A 21,415-nucleotide genomic window follows, 5' to 3' on the forward strand; every position below is an offset into this window, starting at 1 on the left:
TGAGGAAGCAGAGAGAGGCAGTAACAGAAAAAGTCGGCTGGAAAGAAAAGTGGCTTTGGGGGGCACTGTGCTGGCCCTTGGGCAAAAGGGTCTCTCTGACACCTGAGGCCGCCCTCAAGATGAAGTGCAGCCAGATTCACCTTCTCCAGCCATCTGAAGGGATTCGATATCCCAGGACTTAGAAGCAGATGGCCCAGAGAGAACAACTGCTCAATGAATTACACACTTAAAATCGGTGAAGGAGACACATGTTTTGTTAAACACACCGTGACCATTATATACAAGGAGGGGAGGGAGACGGTTTCTCATCCCAGGGGGTCCACCAAAATGTCCCTGTGTTTCTCTCCCCGGTACTGGACCCCCCAGTGTGGCAGACATTTTTCTAAGTGCTCTACCCATGCTGAGGGGTCTTGGTGCTGTCGTCTTTCTACATTGGACTGCAATTCGCTGCACGGCCGGCAGCTCCGCCAGTAGGTCCTCGGGAGAAAGACCGGGCTTCTACTCCTGTGAACAGTGACTGTCTCAGAAACCCACAGTGTGCCACGTAGACTCAGCATTGACTCGATGGCATCGAGTTTGGTTTGGAGCTTGGCCCATGTCCACATGAAGTAGATTCTGCGAATCCCCCATTTCCAGATAGAAAACCAGGATCCAACGAGGTGAAGTGATATCCCAGGCTCACACGGCTAGAATGCTCTTAGCCGTTGTTCAATGCTGCCTCCTAGTAGCTGGGCTATGCGTTTCCACTTTGGGAGTTTGGGAAGAGTGTAGGTCTGGGTGAGGGGCTGCATTTGGCTCCCTTAAAAAACAAACCAACCCAGTGCGTTCAAGTCAATTGTGATTCAAAGGGATCCAGAGTAAAACTGCTCCTTAGGATTTCCAGACTGTCAATTAGGAGCAGACAGCCTCCTGTTTCTCTCATAGAGCGGCTGGTGAGTTTGAACCGCCGACCTCTCTGTTACCAAAATGGCATTTAGTTCCCTACCTTCCCAGGCATCCTTTGTGGTCACAAGATGGAGGAGTTGGGTGGGACTCCTTGCTGGGGCCCCGCTGGTGTGTCCCTCGCATGTGGGGCATTCCAGAGCACACGCTTTGGGCCTGTGCTGCTTTGGCCGATGTGTGAATGCTTCTTCCAGAACAGTCATTTTTCGGACTACATGGATAAGCGCACTGGATACACCACCAGGAACCTGCTGGCCACCCCGATTATGATGGGCAAGGAGGTGCTTGCTGTGGTCATGGCACTGAACAAAGGAAACGCATCTGAGTTCCTGAAACAGGATGAAGAGGTAGGGCCAGCGCGGGGCCTCCAAGTGGGAGATACCGGAATTGTATTTCTCTGTATCGCGGAAGGAAAGATGTCACAATCACAGTTTGCTTTTCTCTGCCATCCGTAGGTCTTTTCCAAGTACCTCAATTTTGTTGCCGTCATCCTAAAGCTGCATCATACCAACTACCTGTACAGTGTTGAGTCCCGAAGAAGTCAGGTAAAGGGAAGGTGCTGTTCACCAAGCCATGCTCATGTGTCTTTCCAAATGGACCCGAGACAACTACTGCAGGTCCCTCCTCTACTCTCATGCGGGTTGGAGTCCATGGAGCAAATCCCTCAACTTTCTTTCATGAGAGTCCGCTCCCGGTCTCTCCTCCTCCCACCATCCAATTTTCCTTGCACAAAAGGATCAGGCTAGTAATGTCCACTTGATGGCCCACTTCTCACCAATGACACGATTGGTCTCAGGCATTCATTGCAAACACTACTATGTTCGAAGGGAACAAAGAAGTCTCGCAATGACACCGGTGGCCGGATATTCCATTTGTGCGTGTAACCGGTTTGGCTTTCCTATGTGGATACCTGAGTTCTTGGTTGAATTCGTCACTCATGAACTCGTGATAATAACAGTAGCACTTGACTCACCTAATGGCTATGACTATTCAGTGAATTAATCCACATGGCATGCTAGCAATTGACTTGAGGAGCAGATCACTCTTCTGAAGCCAGTTGCCTCCACAAGCCGCGAGATAAAGAACACAGAGCTGCTAACCAGCATACCTGAGGCTGGACTGCTGTAGACTTCGGTTTTCATCAGTGCAGTGAAGGGGGGGACATCGGGGTGGAGGACTTTCAAAGGTCCTCCCACTCTAACGCCACACGTACATTTACCTCTGAGCAGCTCAGGATGGGAGCCCGGTTAGCACAGCAGGCAGTGTTCAGATGCTCACCTAACAGACCCACCAGCAGTTCCATAGGGTAAGATATGGCCAGTCGGTTTCATCGAGATTACTGCCATGGCAATGCTCTGGGACTGTGCCTTGGACTCCGTCCTCTAGGGGCACTGTGAATAAGAATAGACTGGATGGCAGTGCATGGAGGAGGCATGGCATTCTCTCCCTTGGGGTGGGGAAGCCAGTGGACCAGGGGCCACCTCTTACATCTATTCCCTGGAACTTCACCTTTGGAGCCTAAATATTTGCACGTGGGAGCTCATCACAGCTTCTCCTCCCACTTCCCTAAAAGTCATTCCACTTCGAGAACTTGAGTCCTGTTGGATAGAGACGTGTCCAAAACGGACCTGCGTTCAGAGCAGTCCTACGCATTTGATGCACCTCAGGTTTCTGTCCAGAGAATGCGGTGCGGCTTCAGTGGGCTGTGCTGTCTCTTGGGTGTGCGTTTCTCTCCTAACCGCTCTCTCTTTCATCCCTGCTCGCAGATCCTGATGTGGTCCGCCAGTAAGGTGTTTGAAGAGCTCACTGATGTTGAGCGGCAGTTTCACAAAGCCCTCTACACAGTTAGGACCTATCTCAACTGTGAACGATACTCCATTGGACTGCTGGACATGACCAAAGAGAAGGTCCTTTCTGTTCCAGAGACCTTGACTCCCCTCCGATCACTTATGCATGTCACATGACCTGGATAAGCTATGGAAATGATCGCTCATGCCAGTCACAGGAGCCAGTCCTGAGAAGGCATGGCACTGAGACAAAATCATATAGTTTGTAGGATGCAAAAAAAGAAAAGAATTTGACTTTGCTACTTACTAGCTATATGTTAAAAGGAGCCTTAATGGTATAGTAGTCACTGCACGTTGGACTTCTAACTGCAAGGTCAGCAGTTCTAAACCACCAACTTCTTCAAGGGAGAAAAATGAGACTTTCTACTCCTGTAAAGAGTTACAGACTCAGAAACCCACAGGGGCAGTTCTACCCTACCCTATGGGGTCGCTATGAGTTGGCATCGACTGGATGGTAATGATTTGGAATTTTGAGAGTTATATGTAACAGCAAAAGCCTTTTTCCCTTCCTGATTCTTGGGTTCCTCATTTGCAAATGGAGGCGCTCGCTCTCCTTAGTTACAAACATTAGAAATATTTATGTAAATGATCTGACACATCGTAGGTTTCTGTTAGCAAGGAGGATGGAGAGAATGTGTGTTGGATAAAACAACCAACAGCATTGACTAATCTGTGAGATCTTGGTTTTGCTTCTTAACCTACTTGAAAAGAGCGGCTATAGACCGAGGGCTTTTACCTATGTATCAGGATAGGTGTTTCCTATGTGTTATTCACGTAATCCTCATAATAACTCTAGCATACAAATCCCATATTTATCCCTACCTTTAAAGGTTAAAAAATTAAATGTATTGTTCCTAGTCACAAGTTAATAAGCAGTATCTCTGGGAATTACAGCTTCTTTCCAGCTCTGAAAAGCGTAAACTATATAATTTAAAATAAAATGTGAAAAACTTATAAGGCTCACACAGCTTAGTGCTATAGAACAGTTTGAATAGGAGTAGAATAAAAAGAATATAATGTTAAATATAACTTTAGGTAATATACTGCTAATATACTGAATGATATTGTAGGAAAATGGAAACAATAGATAAAATTAAATTTTATTTCTTTTTTAAAATCATTTTTTGGGGACTCTTACTGCTGTTATCACAATCCATCCATCCATCCATTGTGTCGAGCACTTTGGTACATAGATGTTGCCATCATCCTTTTCAAAATGTTTTCCTTCTACTTGAGCCCTTGGTATCAGCTCCTCCTTTTTTTCCCTCCCTCCTTCATGAATCCTTGATAAATTATTATTATTTTCATATATTACATTGTCTGTTGTCTCCCTTCACCCACTTTTCTGTTGTTCATCCCCCTGGGGGCGTTAAATGTTTATCCTTGTGTTGATCTTCCCCCGCCCCCACCCCGCCCCACCACCTTCCCCTTTAAATTTTATTTCTTTAGTATGAAACAATATAAATAGAAGAATATTATTTTATATAGCATGAATGTAATTACCTTCTACAACATAAAATTTTCTGTTTCATTTTAGTTTTATAGACTCAGGAAATGATGCATGAATAACATGCAATCTTAACATGTTATATTGAAATGTCCTTTGGAAATAGCATGATTAAATAAATAAGATATTAAATATTATCTCCTCCAGGAATTCTATGATGAATGGCCAATCAAGCTTGGAGAAGCTGAACCTTATAAAGGTCCAAAGACACCGGACGGCAGAGTAAGTGACCTTGATGATAACTGTGTGGTATCCAGGTGCTGAGTACGAGGCAGTGATACCTACAGAAAGGAGTGCTGGCTTAGGAAACCTGTGTTGTCGTTCTAGAACTTTCTGTGGAACCCTGGAGATAGGAAAGAGCACTAGGCAGGGAGTTTGAGGTTCAAGGCCCAGCTTTGGCCCAAGCCAAGTGGGTAGGACTTCCCTTCATCTGTCCGTCTCCTTTCCTACAGCGCTGAGGCTGGTAGATCAGTGGTTCTCCTTGGAAGGGAATCCCTCAGTTTCCTGTGCAGCTTTTTAACACAACGATGCTTGTGCCTTTCCTCAGAATTGAAAAGCAGTGGTTGGGCTAGATGTCCGCCCCCCACCCCACCCTCGGGACCTGGCTTCCTCGGCTGGCTCACCATTTACTTTCCACAGCACACAGGAAAGGGGCAGTCAGGAGATGAAAGGTGTCGAGGCCCCAGTGAGATCGAGGAGCCGGCTCTCAGGTGCAAGGACAAGCACTAACCCAGGTTGAGAAATTACGTGATTTGCTCAAGGAAAGTGATCGACTTCAGCTACTTCTGGAAAGGCACACATTCAAAGTAAAACCAAACACATCGAGTACCTGGGAGCTAACCTTGCCCCCCAAAGTTGTTTGGTTGAATTCAACTTTTGAAAACTAAATTTAGTTAAACAGATTTGTGTCTATAGATCTACCATCAGTAATATTTTCAATTTAAGGATAAGCTTGACAATTTATGCTAAGTAAAAAAAAAAGCTTGGAAGACATGAACCTACTTAAAAGAGCTATGAAATGATGTCTTTTTAAAATTTAACACTTGATTGTGAAGCAGATGAGGTTTACAGACCAGATGGTCAGTTTTACAGTCAACAATACCCACGTGTGTTGTGTGGACTCAGCTATTGTAATCCCTTCCCGGTCCTGCCACTTGTTCCGCTTTCTCCCTGTTTCCTGCTTCCCTTCCTCCTTCTTACCTAGCTCTCTGAACTTTGACCTTGGAGAAATGGTGCCCCTTTGATCTTAAATGGCTGCTATTTATTTATCTACCCCAGGGGTGGGCTCAGTTCCAGACCTGAAGGGTGACTGCAGGCCATAGGGACAGGGATGCCCCCTGCCTCTTTCCAACCAGTAATCTTGTCTCTTTTTGATGGGTTTTTTTTTTTTTGGTGACTTTTTTTAAAAACATTTTATCAGGGGCTCATACAACTCTTATCACAATCCATGCATATACATACATCAATTGTATAAAGCACATCCCTACATTCTTTGTCCTAATCATTTTCTTTTCTTTTCTTTCACATTTTATTAGGGGCTCATACAACTCTTATCACAATCCACACATATACGTACATCAGTTGTATAAAGCACATCCGTACATTCTTTGCCCTAATCACTCTCAAAGCATTTGCTCTCCACTTAAAGCCCTCCGCATCAGGTCCTCTTTGTTTTCCCCTCCCTCCCCGCTCCCCGCCCCCCCCCCATGAGCCCTTGATAATCCACAGATTGTTATTTTGTCATATCTTGCCCCATCCGGAGTCTCTTTTTGATGTTTTTAAAGCATAAATTCTTCAGTGAGAACCATTTCCCTAGGGAAATAACATTATACTCATGTCTCCTTCCCCTTCTAGGAAATTATCTTTTATAAAATCATTGATTACATTTTACATGGGAAAGAAGAGATCAAAGTGATTCCGTGAGTATTGAAATGAAAGGACGGCCTAGGTGGCAATGTTTATCTTGGTGCACAGTGTGCGTTTGTCTGTGTAACCAGTCTCTTGCTCTTCCTACAGGACACCTCCTGCAGACCACTGGACTCTTGTCAGTGGGTTGCCTACCTATGTTGCTGAAAACGGATTCGTAAGTCACTAAACTCATTCACATTTTAAATCATATTGCATGAAAATCTTGCTCATTAAGAAATTTATATGTGTGTGTGTGTGTGAGCGAGCCATTTAAGGATGAGATGGTCACTTCCTTTGTCTCAGGAGAAATGAGAATCAAGTTGTTAGGCAGATAGGCAGGGATAGGATGTCCATTGACGCATGCCCAAGAGAGCCAAGCACGAAAGCAAAGGCCAGCAGACTGCACATGCTCAGAGGCCCAGGTTTCCCGCCGGTGGGCCTGGGTGGGCGCTAATCCTGGATCGGCCCACCTGAGCCAGGTGAATTCAATCCAGCCAATGGGGTCATCCACCACACTCCGAGGTGTAACTCTAGCCCGGAGAGAGATCTTCCAGAAGCAATGTGAGTCAATGACTAACAAGAGTCATCCAAGACACCCAGGGCAGTAGAACTGCCCCATAGGGTTGCCAAGGCTGGACATCTTTCTCCCAGAAAGTGGCTTGTGGGCTTGAATGGCTGACCTTTGGGTTAGCAGCAAGCTCTATTCCACCAGGACGCCCACCTAGGGAAATAGGAAAACGTTTTTAAAAATAGGTCGTCTGGTGTTTTTAAAAACAAATTTGTCAATGCTTCCAAGACGTTTCCAGCTGAAAAGTACTATGAGCTTATGTTTCGTATACAATGTGGGTGGAGCCCTCGCGGCACAGTGGTTAGGCGTTGGGCTGCTAATTGCAAGGTCAGCGGTTCAAAACCACCAGTTCCTCCGAAGGAGAAGGACACACTCCAGTAGCCATCTCAGAAACTCGCAGGGCAGTCCTACCCTGGCCTACGGGGGTACTATGAACCGGCATCCACTTGAGGGTAGTGCGTTTTGAGAGCATCCAATGTTGATGGGACAAAGATTCAGTGTTTTATTAAGACCCATTTGTGGATATAGCCAGAAGTTCAGATAGTTCATAAGGATTGAAAACTTCCTGATGGTAGTGAGTTTTGAGGGTGTACAATGTTGACATGATGTTTGCCTTTATGAATATAAACAGTCATCTGCATTTTATTCTTTAAGGGTAGTGAAAAGACTGTTCCCCTTCCCCTGGTGCCTAGCAAATCCTTCTAAGCTACTTCACCCATCAGACAAAAGCACAAAGGAGACATCGCCCCATCCGGTTGCAGAGCGAGCCTTTCTGCTCATCCTCTTCCTCTCCTCAGCCTGAACAGCGAATGGCTTTGAATTTGAAGGGAGCCCTTCATGGGCTGGGGGAGAGGGAAGATGCTGCTCAGTGGCACTCCGAGACTCATGTCGCAGAAAAGAAGCTAACTTCAATGAGTTGTTGGCAAACCTGACCTCCTAAGCTCCCAGTTGAAACACAAGAGCGATGTGAGAAGCCCCTCCTCCACTTCCCTCTTACTCCGTTTTGTGGGTTGGCTGGCTCCCCCACAAGGTTTTCAGGACCATGTCTGCTCTTGCTTTGCAGATCTGTAACATGCTGAATGCTCCAGAGGATGAATACTTCACGTTTCAGGTAACAGCCCCCCTTCCTGGCCTCTGGGGGGCAGCACTGCTGAAACGCTCCCTTCTATTCTGCGCTGGTCTCCTGCCCAAGTGGGTCAGGAGACATGCATGCAGCTTGGGACCCAGCCACACTGGCTGGACCAGTGGTCACCGCATAGCTGATTGGTCAGGGAAGGAAGAAGAGGTGGAAAGAGGAATTAAGAGGAGACACAAGGTTTGATACCCGGCCATGGAGATGACCACTTCTCTGTTCTCTTTCATTCTGGGTCATTTCGTGGTAAAAAGAGCAAGTGTCCTTTGGATGAATGGCTACCTGGACACTTTCTGGGTCCTCAACTCAGCCCTCCGGTGGTTTCCTCAGCAGCCGGTCCCGACAGCTTACTGTGACTGTCCCCAGGAAAGAAAGTAGTTCTTTCTGAGACTCTGGGAACCTCTTCTGTGTTTCCAGACTCTTGGTTCTATTCTTCCTGGAGAACTCCCACTTGCTCACGATCAGGGAAGCCCTAGAATCAACACCCCTGGAGTCCCTGGCCTAACTGGCCCACTTCTGGTCACCTCCACCACTTTGACCTTGTACTTCACTACAGGACCTGGGGGTTCATACCTCCCCTTTCCAAATTCAGCCAGTCCACTCAAGGGTGGGCCTGTCCTCTCACACCTTCTCCCCCACCAGGCGGTTGAAAAAGAAAACTGGTCTTACAGTTGCAAAGCCTCTTCTTTTCTGCCTTCTACTTGCTCTGTGTCCTGTGTTTAGCAAGTTTCCAGTTGAATCTCTCATCACTGCCAAGGGCCATGCTGCGGCCAGTCAGATCTGAGGCTGCCCTCCCCAGGCAGGACTGATCATGCCTGTCTTTCTGTCTCACAGAGACACACATCTATGTTTGGTAGGAAAGCCAGTAACCTCAGGGTGCGAGGGGTGCGTCCCTGGCAGGCGAGGAAACCTGTGCGTGCTTGCTTAGTTACTTGGGAGGTGTTTCTCAGCTCCATCTGCTCACCCCCATGCTCACCATCATGGAAAACACGCAAACACCATCTGGTTGCGTGTGCTGCTCTTCCTTCCTCTTGCCGTCAGAGCCAACCAGTGACCACGAGTGAAGCCAGCCATGGCCACTCGGGACATGGCAGTTTGGAGCCAGGGCAGGGCGCAGAGGCAGGAAGAGGGGGACACTGACTTTTAAAGGGTCCGGCCCTGACATGGGTCTTGTATGAACTGGGAGTGGCGCTAGCCCACGAAGTCCCAGGCATGATCTTTGGGAGTGGAAGGGCCCTGCTTTCTCTGGGGTCACACTGGGGCTCCCTTCGTGTTCTGATCACCCTGGAAGAGGGGAAGCTGGGGGCCCTCAGGGAGTCCCCATTGTGGGAAGTCCTTCAGTTCATAGAAATGTCTAATGCCCTATGACTGGGCATAGCAAGGAGAGCAAGGCAGGCCATTCCTGGGAGACTCCTGGGCTCCGCTGACGGGCAACGTTGGTCCAAGAAATACCAAGCAGACCTTCAAACTCTTTCCGAAATACACGGGCCAAGATGCTTTCACCCAGCCTTCTAGTCTTTTTAATTTTCTTCCATCTCGGCTTGCACTGTGCTCTTCTGCCTTCCCGCATCCCTTCCAAGCGCTGTCCTGTCAGTTATTCCACCAAGCAGACGTGGGTGGTGGCAGGCCTCCCAGACCAATCATTCTCCTTCTGTGCTGTCTTTCTTGTCTGTATCTGCTCGGGTTCCACCCTTAGTCTCCCTGTTCCCTGGTGTACCTAGTGGAAAACCAACAAGCCAAGTGAGCTCCTGTCAAAATGAGCTCATCTGAAACGAAGTGGTGCTGGGGCCTCGGTGTGTGCTGGCTTTCTATCACTGTGGTCACGAATGCCCACAAACTGAGTGGCTTACTGCAACAGGGATGTGCATTCCACTGATAGTTCTGGAAGGCAGACCATTTGTCTTGGCTCGGCAAGTTGGCCTCTGAGGTAGAATCCAGGCTTTTGGAGAGCCATGTTCCTTTCTGGAGGCCCTGGGGGAAAATGTTTCCTTGCCTTTTCCAACTTCTGGAAGCCTCCCACATGCCTCGGCTCATGACTTCTTCCCTCTTCAAGGTCAACAGTCACAGTAGTCTGTCATCATTATCACCTCCTTGGATCCCGACTCTACCCTTTTCCACGTCTAAGGACCCTTGTAATTACACTGGACCCACCTGGAAAACAGAGGCCATTCTCTCCCTCTCCCTGAATTATCTCAACTAATTAGCAAGCTTAATAATTCCATCTGCTCCTTTAACTCCCCCTTTCCATCAGTAACATAGTCACAGATCCCAGACACTCGAGTGAGACCGTTCTTGAAAGCCTTCTGTGCACCAAGCATCCCTGAAAGGGAACTAAGGGCTCGGAGTCTTCCTTTTACATCAATTAAGGTGAGCCCAGTTTAAAAGGGGAAAATATGAGGGGACTTCCAAAAGTCTGTAGAAAATTGGAGTTGGAAGATAAGGGAATTTCCCCACAAACTTTGAAAAGGTCCTTCGTATATGGAGTGTTGTGTTTTAAGTTTCTGTTCTATTAATTTTTAACTCTTAGGTCCCTCTATCACTTATCTGTCAACAAGCTCTTAGCTAGTGGCAAAACACACGAACAAGTAGCACATTAACTATTGGAGAATGGGAGGTAGTTTAGGAAAGCTTAGTTTTGAAGCTTGTTGAATGATACGTGGCCGCTTGTGGTTGGAAAGTTATTTACACAATTGTACCATAACCTAGTTTCTGCTATTGCTCCTATCCCCAGTCCATAGGATGGTCTTAAGTATATAACAGTATCTCAGTATTTCTAAGGATGACCAAGACCTCCGAATGCCTTTGAGAACCCCTATAGGCTGCATCTTTTCCTACGCTTTGACCATTAACCAAAACCAATTTCCAAGGGGTTTCCATCGTGTGATTCAGAGGGGAACTGTGACTCAGAGATTTTTATTGGCTGATTTTCAGGAGTAGACAACCAGGCCTTTCTTCCAAGGCACTTCCATATGGACTCAAGGTTGAACCATTGGGTTAGTAGGGCAGTGTGTATGTTAACAGTTAGAACCACCCAGGGGCTCTGCCTTAGCCAATAACTGCAAACCAAACACATTGCCATTGAGTTGATTCCTACGCATAGTAGTCCTGTAGGACAGCGTAGACCTGCCCCCATTGGGTTTCCAAAGGTGTACTCATTATAGGGGCAGACTGCCACATATTTCTCCTATGCAGTGGCTGGTGAGTTCAAACCACGAACCTCTCAGTGAGCAGTTGAGAGTTCCACCACTGCGCCATCACAACACCTCTCCCTAGCCATGGTTGGTAGACACCAGCGACTTGGCTCCAGTTCCCAGCAGCCCTGTGTGCAACTGAATGAAACACTTCCCCGCGCTGCACCATCCCCATGATTGTTGCTAGGTGGGAGCCCATTGTTGCAGGTGTCAATCCATCTCATTGGGGGTCTTCCCCTTGACCAAGCAAGGTGTCTTTCTCCAGGGGCAGGTCCCTCCTGATACTATGCCCACGGCACAGGAAACAAAATCCAGCTTCTAAGGCTGTCCTTTCACCATTAGAACACAAACATGGCGGCTTCATTTTTATGCTTTTTATTCCAAGCAGAACGACTAGATCTTCAGTGAATAAACAACTGTTTATTAAGTACCTATTATTTGCCCAAGGAGTCCTAGTGGTGCAGAGGTTAAGTGACCAGTTGCTAATTGACCGGCCGGCTATTTGAATCCAGTAGTTGTCCTGTGAGACAAAGATGGGGCAATCGGCTTTCCGAGAGATGCACTCAGGACACCCTTTGGGCTGATTTACACTGTCCTATATGTTCACAATGCACGGGATTCGACTCCACAGCAGTGGCTTGGTGTTACATGCCCACACTGGCCCTGGTAGATAATGTGGAGTTTAACAGTTTCTGCTCTTGGTTAAAGCTTCAAAAATCCCCTCCGAGACAAAATAAACAATTGGGAAACATTTAGAATACTTTCATCTAAATCGTGTGGTCTGTGCTCTAAAGATTGCTGGTATTCCATCGAGGGGGCGTGGATTGCATATGGTCTGGAAAAGCTAGAGAGGGCTCGCTCCATGGAGGAAATGAGAGCAGCAAGCCGAGCAGCTCGGGATGCCTACATTCCCTGTGGGCGACGGAGCATCTGCCCACGCAGTGCGTGGCTCCTGCTGGCTTGGCTCAGAGGCCATCTGACTCTCGGGGGAGCCCAGAGACTACCAAACAAGCTGTTCAAAAGGTCTGCTGCAGGTGGTCCTTGGGCCACACCTGTAGGAACCCTCCTAAACCTGTGTGTCTGTCTGTAGACTGTGAGCATCATGAGATCTGGCCTGCCACTCAGTCATCGTTATACCGCCCAGCAACTAGCTTACTCTTGGCAACATCAGGGGTTTGGCCTAGTTTGTTGAATTGATGCACCATAGTACGCTGACTGTCTTGGTGGATCGATCAGCAAAACAGAAATCACGCTACATATCTCCAAAGAGAATACTGAATCAGAAAAGAATGAAGCAGGTAGTTGAAGTGGTGTCATTAAGATGGGTCTCGCCTCCCACGGTCATTCCTGGCACCTGTGCCTCAACCCCAGGGGCAGATCTAGGTGACAGCTCCTCCCCCTATGGGTGAAGCGCCCAACCCCACTTCCAGGGGGCCTGTTGCCCCCTCTGCACAGGCACAGCCCCATCCTCCCACTGACTCCCCAAAGCTCCTCTCTTCTCTCCAGGGGCCTTCATGAAGGCTCTCTCTTCCATCACCACCCTGACTGGCAGCAGGGGAAGTAGAGTGGGAAAGAGTGGTGACTCATTCCCGTTACGGCAGTGGGTGAACCCCAACCCACAAAAGCAAATTCACTGCCATGTAGTCGATTCTGACTCACGCGACCCGACGGAGTAGAATTGCCCCTGTGGCTTCCGACGCTGTAAATCTTGATGAGAGGTGACGGCTTCATCTTTCTCCCTGGGAGTGGATGACGGGTTCATACCTGCCAAACATGTAGCCCACCTTGGACGTCTTGATTACAAGCAAAGATGATCTTCTCTCTCAATTCAAAACGATGGGGCGGGGCTGGGGGTGGTTCTCCCTGGTAGCACAAGGAGTGCTGAGTGATAAAGTGGGACAGCTGTGTATCTTGCCTCTCATGGTGGATGCACGCAGTCTACACCTGTGACAAACTTGTTAGAACCACACACACACACACCTGTGCATGTGCTGTTGTTAATCCCAAACAAGGCGGCTCCAACACATGCAGTCTTATGTATTCTTCAATGAAACACAGGCGGGACTTTCATCGGCATGACCATTGGGATGCTTTATTCCAGTGGTTAGCCATTGCGTCACCCGGTCTCATGAACCGTTTCCCTCTTTGTTCATGACCCTCTGCTTTACCAAAGGGGATGTCTTTCTTTAGCCTCCAACTGGTCCTTCCCGAGGATACCGTATATTCTCGAGTGTAAGCCGACCCGAGTTATCAGCCGAGGCACCTAATTTTACCACAAAAGCTGCATTAAAAATGTGTTGAAAAACTCAGCTTATGCACGAGTATATGTGGTATGTTCAAAGCCAGCAGGGGTCTCACCGTCCTCACTTCCAAGGAGCATCCTGGTTGTATCTCTTCTAAGAGAGCCTTGTTCATTCTTCTGGTGGTCTAAAATCTATTCCATATTCTTGGCAACAGTTGAATGTATCAACTCTTCTATCTTTCTTCTGCATCATCCAGTGTCTGCACAGGTACACGACCACTGAAAAGACCGTGGTTTGGGTAAGGCGCACCTTAGTCATGAAAGCAACACCTTTTGTTTTCCAATGTTAAAGAGGTCTTTGGCAGCAGATTTGATTGATGCGATATATCATTTGACTTCCTGCCCAAGCACATATAAAACTGGTGAAATCTGACTAAGCTGAGTGGATCGTACCAAGGTCAATATTCTGATGGTGCGTTTTGTATATGGTGTGTGTGTGTGTACCACTTTCATGTTGTTACGACACAGGCAAACATACACTCACACCCGTCCTGCTGCACGCACAGTTCAGTAGCATTGATGCATCCTTTAAGGTGTGCTCCATTTTCACCCTCCTTTTCTGAGTTACTTCTCCCGCGTTCACACACAGATTCCTCTCTGCTTTTCTGAGTTCCTCCTGTCCCCATACAGATAGTTCTTAAAAGAGCCGAATGCTCAAGGCAGACATCTTTTTTAGTTAAGTTCAACTCTTATTTACTTTTAAGAAGACCTCAAAGAATATCTTTAGTTTGAAGCAGCAAAGGTTATTTCAGGGCAATAATTTCAGTAGTTATCCAGCCCCTGACCTCCAGGAAATCCAGAGTCCATAAAAATGTGAAATTCTGCTCTGCATTTCAACCCTTTGGATCGAAATTCTTCCAAAACACCTTTGGACAGGTGTTCTACTTATTGACAGAAATGACAATCATCAGCTGTGTGAGTTTTCCATTATCGTTAGCGCCACCCCTTCCCTCAGCTCCCTCCGACCCTGGTAGGCATTAGTGAACCTGGCTCACACTTGCCTTTGCTTGTCTTTTTATAGAAGTAAAGTCATTCAATATTTGCCTTGTGACTGGCTTAGTTCATTCAGCATGATGTCTTTAAGCTCCATCTGTTCGGTAGCACAGATTAAGGCATCATTTCGCCTTGTTCCGTCGCACGTATGCACCCGCTGTGTCTCCCTATTCATCTAATTGTTGCCATTTTGGTTGTTTCCACCTTTGGGCTATTGTGCTGCCCTGGTTACTGATGTACAAGTTTCTGTTTAAGTCTCTGCTTTCAAGTTTGGGGGAGCACATACCTTGGAGTGGAATTGCTGGGTCAAATGACTTTTTGATTTCCAGCTTTTTGAGAAACTGCCACGGTTTCCCACAGCAGCTGGACCATATTATATTGCATTCCCACCAGGCGTGGAGGGGGGTCCAGTTTCCCCTGATCCTCACTACCATGTGCTATTCTGTGCCTCTTACAAAGTTCTTAGCCAGACAATCTGCTTGTGATGCTGTACTCTTCTTGCACGAGAATGCGACCACAGGAGAACACGGGCGGAGGCTGCCCAGGAGCTCTCTCCATCGTTCTCCTTCAACATCTTGAGAATCTATAATTAGTTCCAACCCTAAGGTTGACAACGTAACCGAAGCGACATTATAATTTGTAGAAAGGGCCCGTGGATGAAACTGGCTGGGTCATTAGAAACGTCCTGTCCCTGCCTATTGTCAACAAGAAAGAAGACATTGTGGGCGTGGCCACGTTTTACAACCGGAAGGACGGAAAGCCCTTTGATGAGTACGATGAGCACATCACTGAGGTAAGCGACAGTACAACAATGGCCGGTAAGTGGCAACAGAGGATGCACAACCGCCTGTGATTCTGGAACGATAGCTTTGAAGGGCAATTAAGAAATGAGTCACACAAGGTCTCAATCAACATAGTGTCATTGTGTCACTTCTGTTTTCTGACTTCTAGAAGGTGTGAAATCCTCCACCAAAGGGGGCAATTTGGGCTTCACCACGATACTGGGAAAACTGGGGAAGAGGCACGGCTCCTTTTAACTTTTCTTTGCACCTTGCTCTTTCTAGCCACTCTCCTTGCTCTTGCCCCTCCTCTGTTTTCAGACCCCACGTTATTGATCCAGATGTTGGTCATGCCCCTCCTCTAGGAACGTATCTGGGGTGTATGTGTGATAAGCAAATGGTGACCCAAATCCTACATCCCAATTTATTGTGAGCAGCTAGGAAAGGAAACCGAACTCAAGCTAAAGTCCTACTGACCTTCTTCAGAGAGGCACAATCCGTTAACGTGTTTGGGGTTTCCAGTCCACCCAGAGGCAGCTTAGAAAAAAGGCTGGGCTATCTACTGCCAAAAAAATTGGAGCCATCGAAAACCCAAGAAATCCCAGTTCTACTGTGACACACGTGGGGTTGCCATGAGCCAGAGTCATGCGGACTGACAACTGCCGCCTTGTTTTCAGAAGCCATAATTCTGTAACTCCATGTATATGAAAAGACAAAACTATTCATGATGGAGGTGGTGTTTCCAATTCTCCCTGTTTTACTCTTTCTCCATGTTACCGCTTTAGTATCTTCAACTACCCAAATCTCTGTGATCATTTCTTTCCTAAACTTGCTCTGGATTCTGTGGAAATGGCTGATGACAAATGACTCCACCCAAGAAAATGTGCAGAAAAACAAGGTTCTTGAGTGAAAGTCACTGAGCTCAAAGGCTGTTTCAGGTCTCAGGCAACAGGCAGGGGAGGCGCTTGTAAGCAGGTCGAGTTCGAGGGTTTTCATGTTCTTTTCTACATCAGGATCGTGGGGAGATCTTATTAAAACTGCAGATTCTGACTCGCTAGATCTGTAACTCCAGTGGGAGGTAGGATTCTGAGCTTTTAGCAAGCTCCTGGGCGAAGCAGGTCCTCATAAACTACGCCCAGGAAAGCAAAGACCTAGTGAGTCGAATAGTCTGTGTTGAATATGAATACACGTTTTCTTAGATTAGACCATGATACTGGGTTGTTAAAGGAAGCCTAGTGATGCAGCAGCTAGTAGCTTTGGCCTCTAACCCAAAGGTTGATGGTTTGAACCTACCAGTTGCTCCACAAGAGAACTACAGAGCAGTCTGTTCCCATAAAGATTTACAGTCCTGGTAATCCTACGGGGCGGCGCCAGTCCTATAGGGTAGCTGTCAGTCAGACCGCAAGTGGTCTTGGACGTACGGTTTTGTGGGTAGTGGAGTACTGTGTTGTGGGTGGTGGTGTGAAGACTGATTGCTAGGAATGTGTGTAGATGTCGGCCTCCAAATCAGTCTGCAGGTGACTTCAAAGAATCTGGATCACCTTGGATTCTTTTCAGACTCTCACACAGTTTCTTGGATGGTCTCTTTTAAATACGGACACCTACGATAAAATGAATAAACTAGAAAACAGAAAAGACATTGCTCAGGAGATGCTCATGAACCATACCAAAGCCACCCCTGAAGAAATAGAGTCTATATTGGTAAGTGGGAAATCCAGTCCTGTAGACAGTAGGTGATGGAATCTAACCAGCGGCTCTGGAATTCACCTGCTTACCAGGGGTCTGATCAGTGAGCACCAATAGGCTTAGTCCTAGGCTATGGCTTCTCTCTTTCCTCCCCCCTTTCCTCTCCTTTCCATCCATCCTCCTTCCACCTTCCTCCTTTTCTCATCCTCTTCTTACTGTAAAGATGGTTGCTGTTATATTAGAGGGAGATGGAGAAATACATGATATTAATGTATCTGGGGCATGAAACTCTTCATAACCAGGGCTGAAGGCCTTCTTTGTAGCTAGAATATATCTTTGTTACAGGACCCATTACAGTCTATTTTAGGTATATTTTAATTGCTTTTAATTGTAGAGGAATCAAAATTTTAAAATCTTCTGACTTCATAGGAATTTCATACCTTAATTGCTTTCACATTTCAGAAATTTAAAGAGAAGCTAAATATAGATGTAATTGAAGACTGTGAAGAAAAACAACTCGTCACAATTTTAGTAAGTGTTTTCCATCTCTCTTTACTGCTTTCTAAAAAACAAAATGTATTAGGACACGCTGTCTCTGATTTTAAATAAATGTGGGGCTGCCTCTTTGCCGAAATCTTTAGTGCTAATAAAAAAGAGAGACATGTCCCTCCAAGACAGGCCTACTCCATCCCTGCTTCTCTCCCTCGGGAAATCAGCCGCAAGTAGGAGGACTGGGGTGGGGCCTCTTTATAAAGCCAAGGGGGGGGGGTGTCAGGGGACAGCAGGGAACACTGCTGGTGTAGTGGGTTCTGCACTGGGCTGCTAACCCTAAGGTCAGAGCTTTGAGCCCAATAGTCGGTCTGGGGGAGAAAGGCGAGACCTTCTGCTGCTGTGTAGATTTACCACCTGGGAAAGCTGCAGGGGGCCATTCACCACACCCTGTAGAGTCCATGAGTCAAGAGTACGCTCAAGGGTTTGGTAGAAGCAGATGATTGCTTCCTCTTCGGCTCCGTTACGTCACTGTGTATCTCCCGGAGCACCAAGAGGATCTGCCTTACCCAGACAATAAGCAGCGTTCATTTATAGCGACCTGTGCCCCACCTGTGCCCCATAGGCTTACAGACTGCTGCCTTTAAGTCTGTTTTGTTGTTGTGATTGTTGCTGGTGCCAGCAAGTTGGTTCCAACTCATAGCAACCCCATGTGATTCTGTAGAGCAGGTCCACAGGGTTTCCTTGGCTGGTATTGAGACAGAAGCAGATCGGCTGATCTTTATCCCCTAGAGCCCCTGGGTGGGTTTGAACCACCAGTCTTCCAATTAGCAGTCCTGTGATTAACCACTGAGCCACCAAGGCTCCTTAACTCTGGCTGAGAGTATTATTCTATTGCCTCACTGTGGACTGCAAGCGTGGTGTGGGACTCACAGCTCTGAACATCTTTGTTTCCTGTTTACATACACTTCAGCGTGACTGAGGCTGCGGCTCTGGGAGGCGTCAGCCAGCATTCCCGTGTTTTACCTTTCCAGAACATTCTGGGAACTGCATGGCAGGGACAACCCTTATCCTCCACCCTGACTTGTGGTCAGAATTGGCTCCGCAGCTGCAGGTGGTCGATTTTAAAGGGATGTTGTTATAGTGTGTCTCTCCCCAGGAGGATGTACATTTCACGGGGCGGTGACTCATCTGTTTCACCCACTGCTTCATCCACAATGTCTAGGAAACAGGCAGTTGTTGCTAGGGGCCGCCCAGTTGGCTCCGACTCATAGCGACCCTGTGCACCGCAGAACGGAACACTGCGTGGTCCCGTGCCATGCTCAGAATGGGGGTTTGCTGGAGCCCATTGCTGCCGCCATTGTGTCAGTTCGTCGTATTGAGGGGCTTCTTGGTTTTCGTTGACCCTCTAGAACGCATGGTAGTTGCCATAACAGTCAAGAAAGTGAACTCTCTTCCCCTATTTCTGTGTCCTCTTCAGCCCAGTGTAAGGAGCCCCGCTGGCGCAGAGGGTCAAGTGACGGGCTGCTAGCCACAGGGCTGATGGGTCAAACCCACCAGCATCTCTTTAGGAGAAAGATGAGGCAGTCTGCTCCCGTCGAGATTTACACTCACAGAATCCAACAAGGGATCTCCGTGAGCCCGACTCCCCCGAAGGCAGTGGGCTTGGGTTGGGTTCAGCACAGTGTTAAGGATAGGGGCTGGCCTCAGAAAAGATGGTTTACGGAACAGCTCTCGAATGGGAGGAAAAGGAGACCCTGAGGCCTGAAGGGGCACAAGGGTGCTGATAGCTGTACACCTTTATGTTGCACCGTAGGAAGGAAATAGTGGAGCTGAATCTGGAATCGAGCCCCATCCCTTAGAAAGTTTCCTAATAGAGCAGTCTCAGCGGCACCATCTGTAAAATGGGCACCAGTTTACAAGTTTGCTGTGAAAGTATGTAAACCGAGTAACCCTGGGCCCGGCACGGTGGGGCTCACTGGGTTTTGCATATGGAATTCTTGGATTGTAATTTTGTCTTAGTCCAGATTCCAGTTGTGTGTGGCCACAAATGAAGAAAAGGGTGGGTGTCACGCCATCTAATAGAGCCCCTCTTTGTCTCACAGAAGGAAGACTTGCCAGATGCAAAGCAAGTCGAACTGTATGAATTCTGCTTCAGCGACTTCCCCCTGACCGAGCACAGACTGGTTGAGTGCGGGCTGCGCCTGTTCCTTGAAATCAATGCGGTGGAGAAATTCAAAGTGCCCGTAGAGGTCAGATGGGATTCTAACTCACTGGAAACATGGCGGGGTCCTGCTGCTGGCTCCACACGTGTGTTCCGTGGCCAAAGAGCAACTTCACTTTGGATTCCAAATCCCGTTGAGCTTTGTGAACATCCGCGCCGAAGCCCTGCCAACAAGACTGACCTCCTTTGTAGATAAGATGGTGTGTTAGTCTGGGTAGACCAGAGAAAGAAACTCGTAAACGCGCATACGTATATGAGGGAGAGGGTTATATACAAGAGCAAATGAATATAGAGAAAACATCCCAGCCCAGTCCAGACCAAGTCCATAAACCCAATATTAGCCCATTTGTCCAATTTAAATCTATAAAGTCCTCTTCAGACTCACGAAACACATGCAATGAAGCCAAATGCAGGACAATCACAAGCCAGTGGGTAGAAAGTCTTTGGATCCAGTGGCGTTGTAAGTATCTCAGCGCTGGCAGGGGTCTCTCTGTGACTTCTCTGACTTCTGAGGTATGGTTGCGTCCATGTGGCTTGTCTTCTGCAATGTCTCCCAGGGATTCAGCGAGAGAGAGAGAGGGAGAGAGATGTCTTTACCTCCAAGGAAAAAGTCCCAGATTTCCCAGAATTCTCAGGAGAAGGCCATGCCCACACAGAGGTCTCATTGGCCATCTCCAGGTTGACAGCCTAGACTCCACCCCTACACTCTTCACCCTTAAATTGATACATTAGGTGACTCCCACAGATGGCCTCGGGTCCTCTCTCCCTCAGAATTCCAGTCCAAAGTCTGAGAGGGACTGTCTTCTTTGGATAACAGGTTCTTACCAGATGGATGTACACAGTGAGAAAAGGCTACCGCTCCGTCACCTACCACAACTGGAGGCACGGGTTCAACGTTGGGCAGACCATGTTTACTTTGCTGACGGTAGGCACCGGTGGGACCGGTGGCTGTTGAGTTCCTTCCAATGCCTGGCCGCCCCCAGGGGCGTCAGTGTAGAATAGCTGCATCTTTGTGGAAGTAGATCTCCAGGCCTTGCTTTCTGAGCCCTGAACTCTGGGTGCACTCACGGTACCCACTCTTCTGTTAGCGTCTGGGCCTTTGTACCACCCAGGGACTTCCATGGGACATACTCACCTGTCTGCTCACTCACTCACTGCTGTCAAGTCATTGCTGACTCATAGCGACCCCTGTGGGTTTCCAAAGCTGTGACTATGGAAGTAGAAAGCCCAGTCTTTCTCCCATGGAGCTGCTGGTGGTTTCAAACTGCCAACCGTGTGGATTGTAGGCCAACGTGGAACCCTTACGGCACCAGAGCTCCATGCTACAGACATAGCACTGTAATTGCAAACCTACAAAAATCCCAGTTGAGCATGGTGGGAACTGGATAGAATCCATCATTTTGGATTCGGCATTCTGGCATTCACAGGCACAATCCCATCTCCCATAAGCCCCTTCCTAGAGAAGTGGGCACTTTGCTGAATCTCTCCTCCTTAAAAGGAAATCTTGTAACCTGCTGGGTCATGGGGGAAGTTCTACTCTGTCCTATAGGGTCGCTACGAGTCAGTCTTGACTCACAGGCAGTGAGGATGGAGTTTGGTGGCTGGGTTTTGCCATTGTCCAGATGAGCGACAATACTGAATTGGAACAGCTCTAGAAACAAGGCAGGTTCCCTTCTCTGTGGTGGGCAGGCTTTGGGGCACTGCTTGTGGTGTTGCAGCTCATCCAGGGGGGATTATTAGAAATGTCGATTCAGATTCAGCATGTCTGGGGTGGAAAGGCAAATTCTCGGCATACCGTCGAAACAAAAGGAACTGCCTGGAGACCCCAGTGTTGCTATCTGTTGGCT

The 21,415-nt window shown here is 47.8% G+C and overlaps 1 protein-coding gene across 1 annotated transcript in view; it reads left to right on the forward strand.

Annotated features, from left to right (window-relative positions):
* The window catches only part of PDE6C (phosphodiesterase 6C), a 49,891-nt gene that overhangs the window by 9,079 nt on the left and 19,397 nt on the right, over positions 1–21,415 (forward strand). The window contains exons 2-13 of the mRNA XM_075534044.1: positions 1,137–1,289; positions 1,398–1,487; positions 2,709–2,849; positions 4,444–4,518; positions 6,151–6,215; positions 6,313–6,379; positions 7,836–7,883; positions 15,034–15,183; positions 16,727–16,870; positions 17,318–17,386; positions 19,450–19,596; positions 20,386–20,493. Of these exons, the coding sequence (XP_075390159.1) occupies positions 1,137–1,289; positions 1,398–1,487; positions 2,709–2,849; positions 4,444–4,518; positions 6,151–6,215; positions 6,313–6,379; positions 7,836–7,883; positions 15,034–15,183; positions 16,727–16,870; positions 17,318–17,386; positions 19,450–19,596; positions 20,386–20,493 (1,257 nt within the window). The remainder of the gene's footprint in view (positions 1–1,136; positions 1,290–1,397; positions 1,488–2,708; positions 2,850–4,443; positions 4,519–6,150; positions 6,216–6,312; positions 6,380–7,835; positions 7,884–15,033; positions 15,184–16,726; positions 16,871–17,317; positions 17,387–19,449; positions 19,597–20,385; positions 20,494–21,415) is intronic.

Source organism: Tenrec ecaudatus, chromosome 16, assembly GCF_050624435.1.
Source record: "Tenrec ecaudatus isolate mTenEca1 chromosome 16, mTenEca1.hap1, whole genome shotgun sequence".
Lineage (NCBI taxonomy): Eukaryota > Metazoa > Chordata > Mammalia > Afrosoricida > Tenrecidae > Tenrec > Tenrec ecaudatus.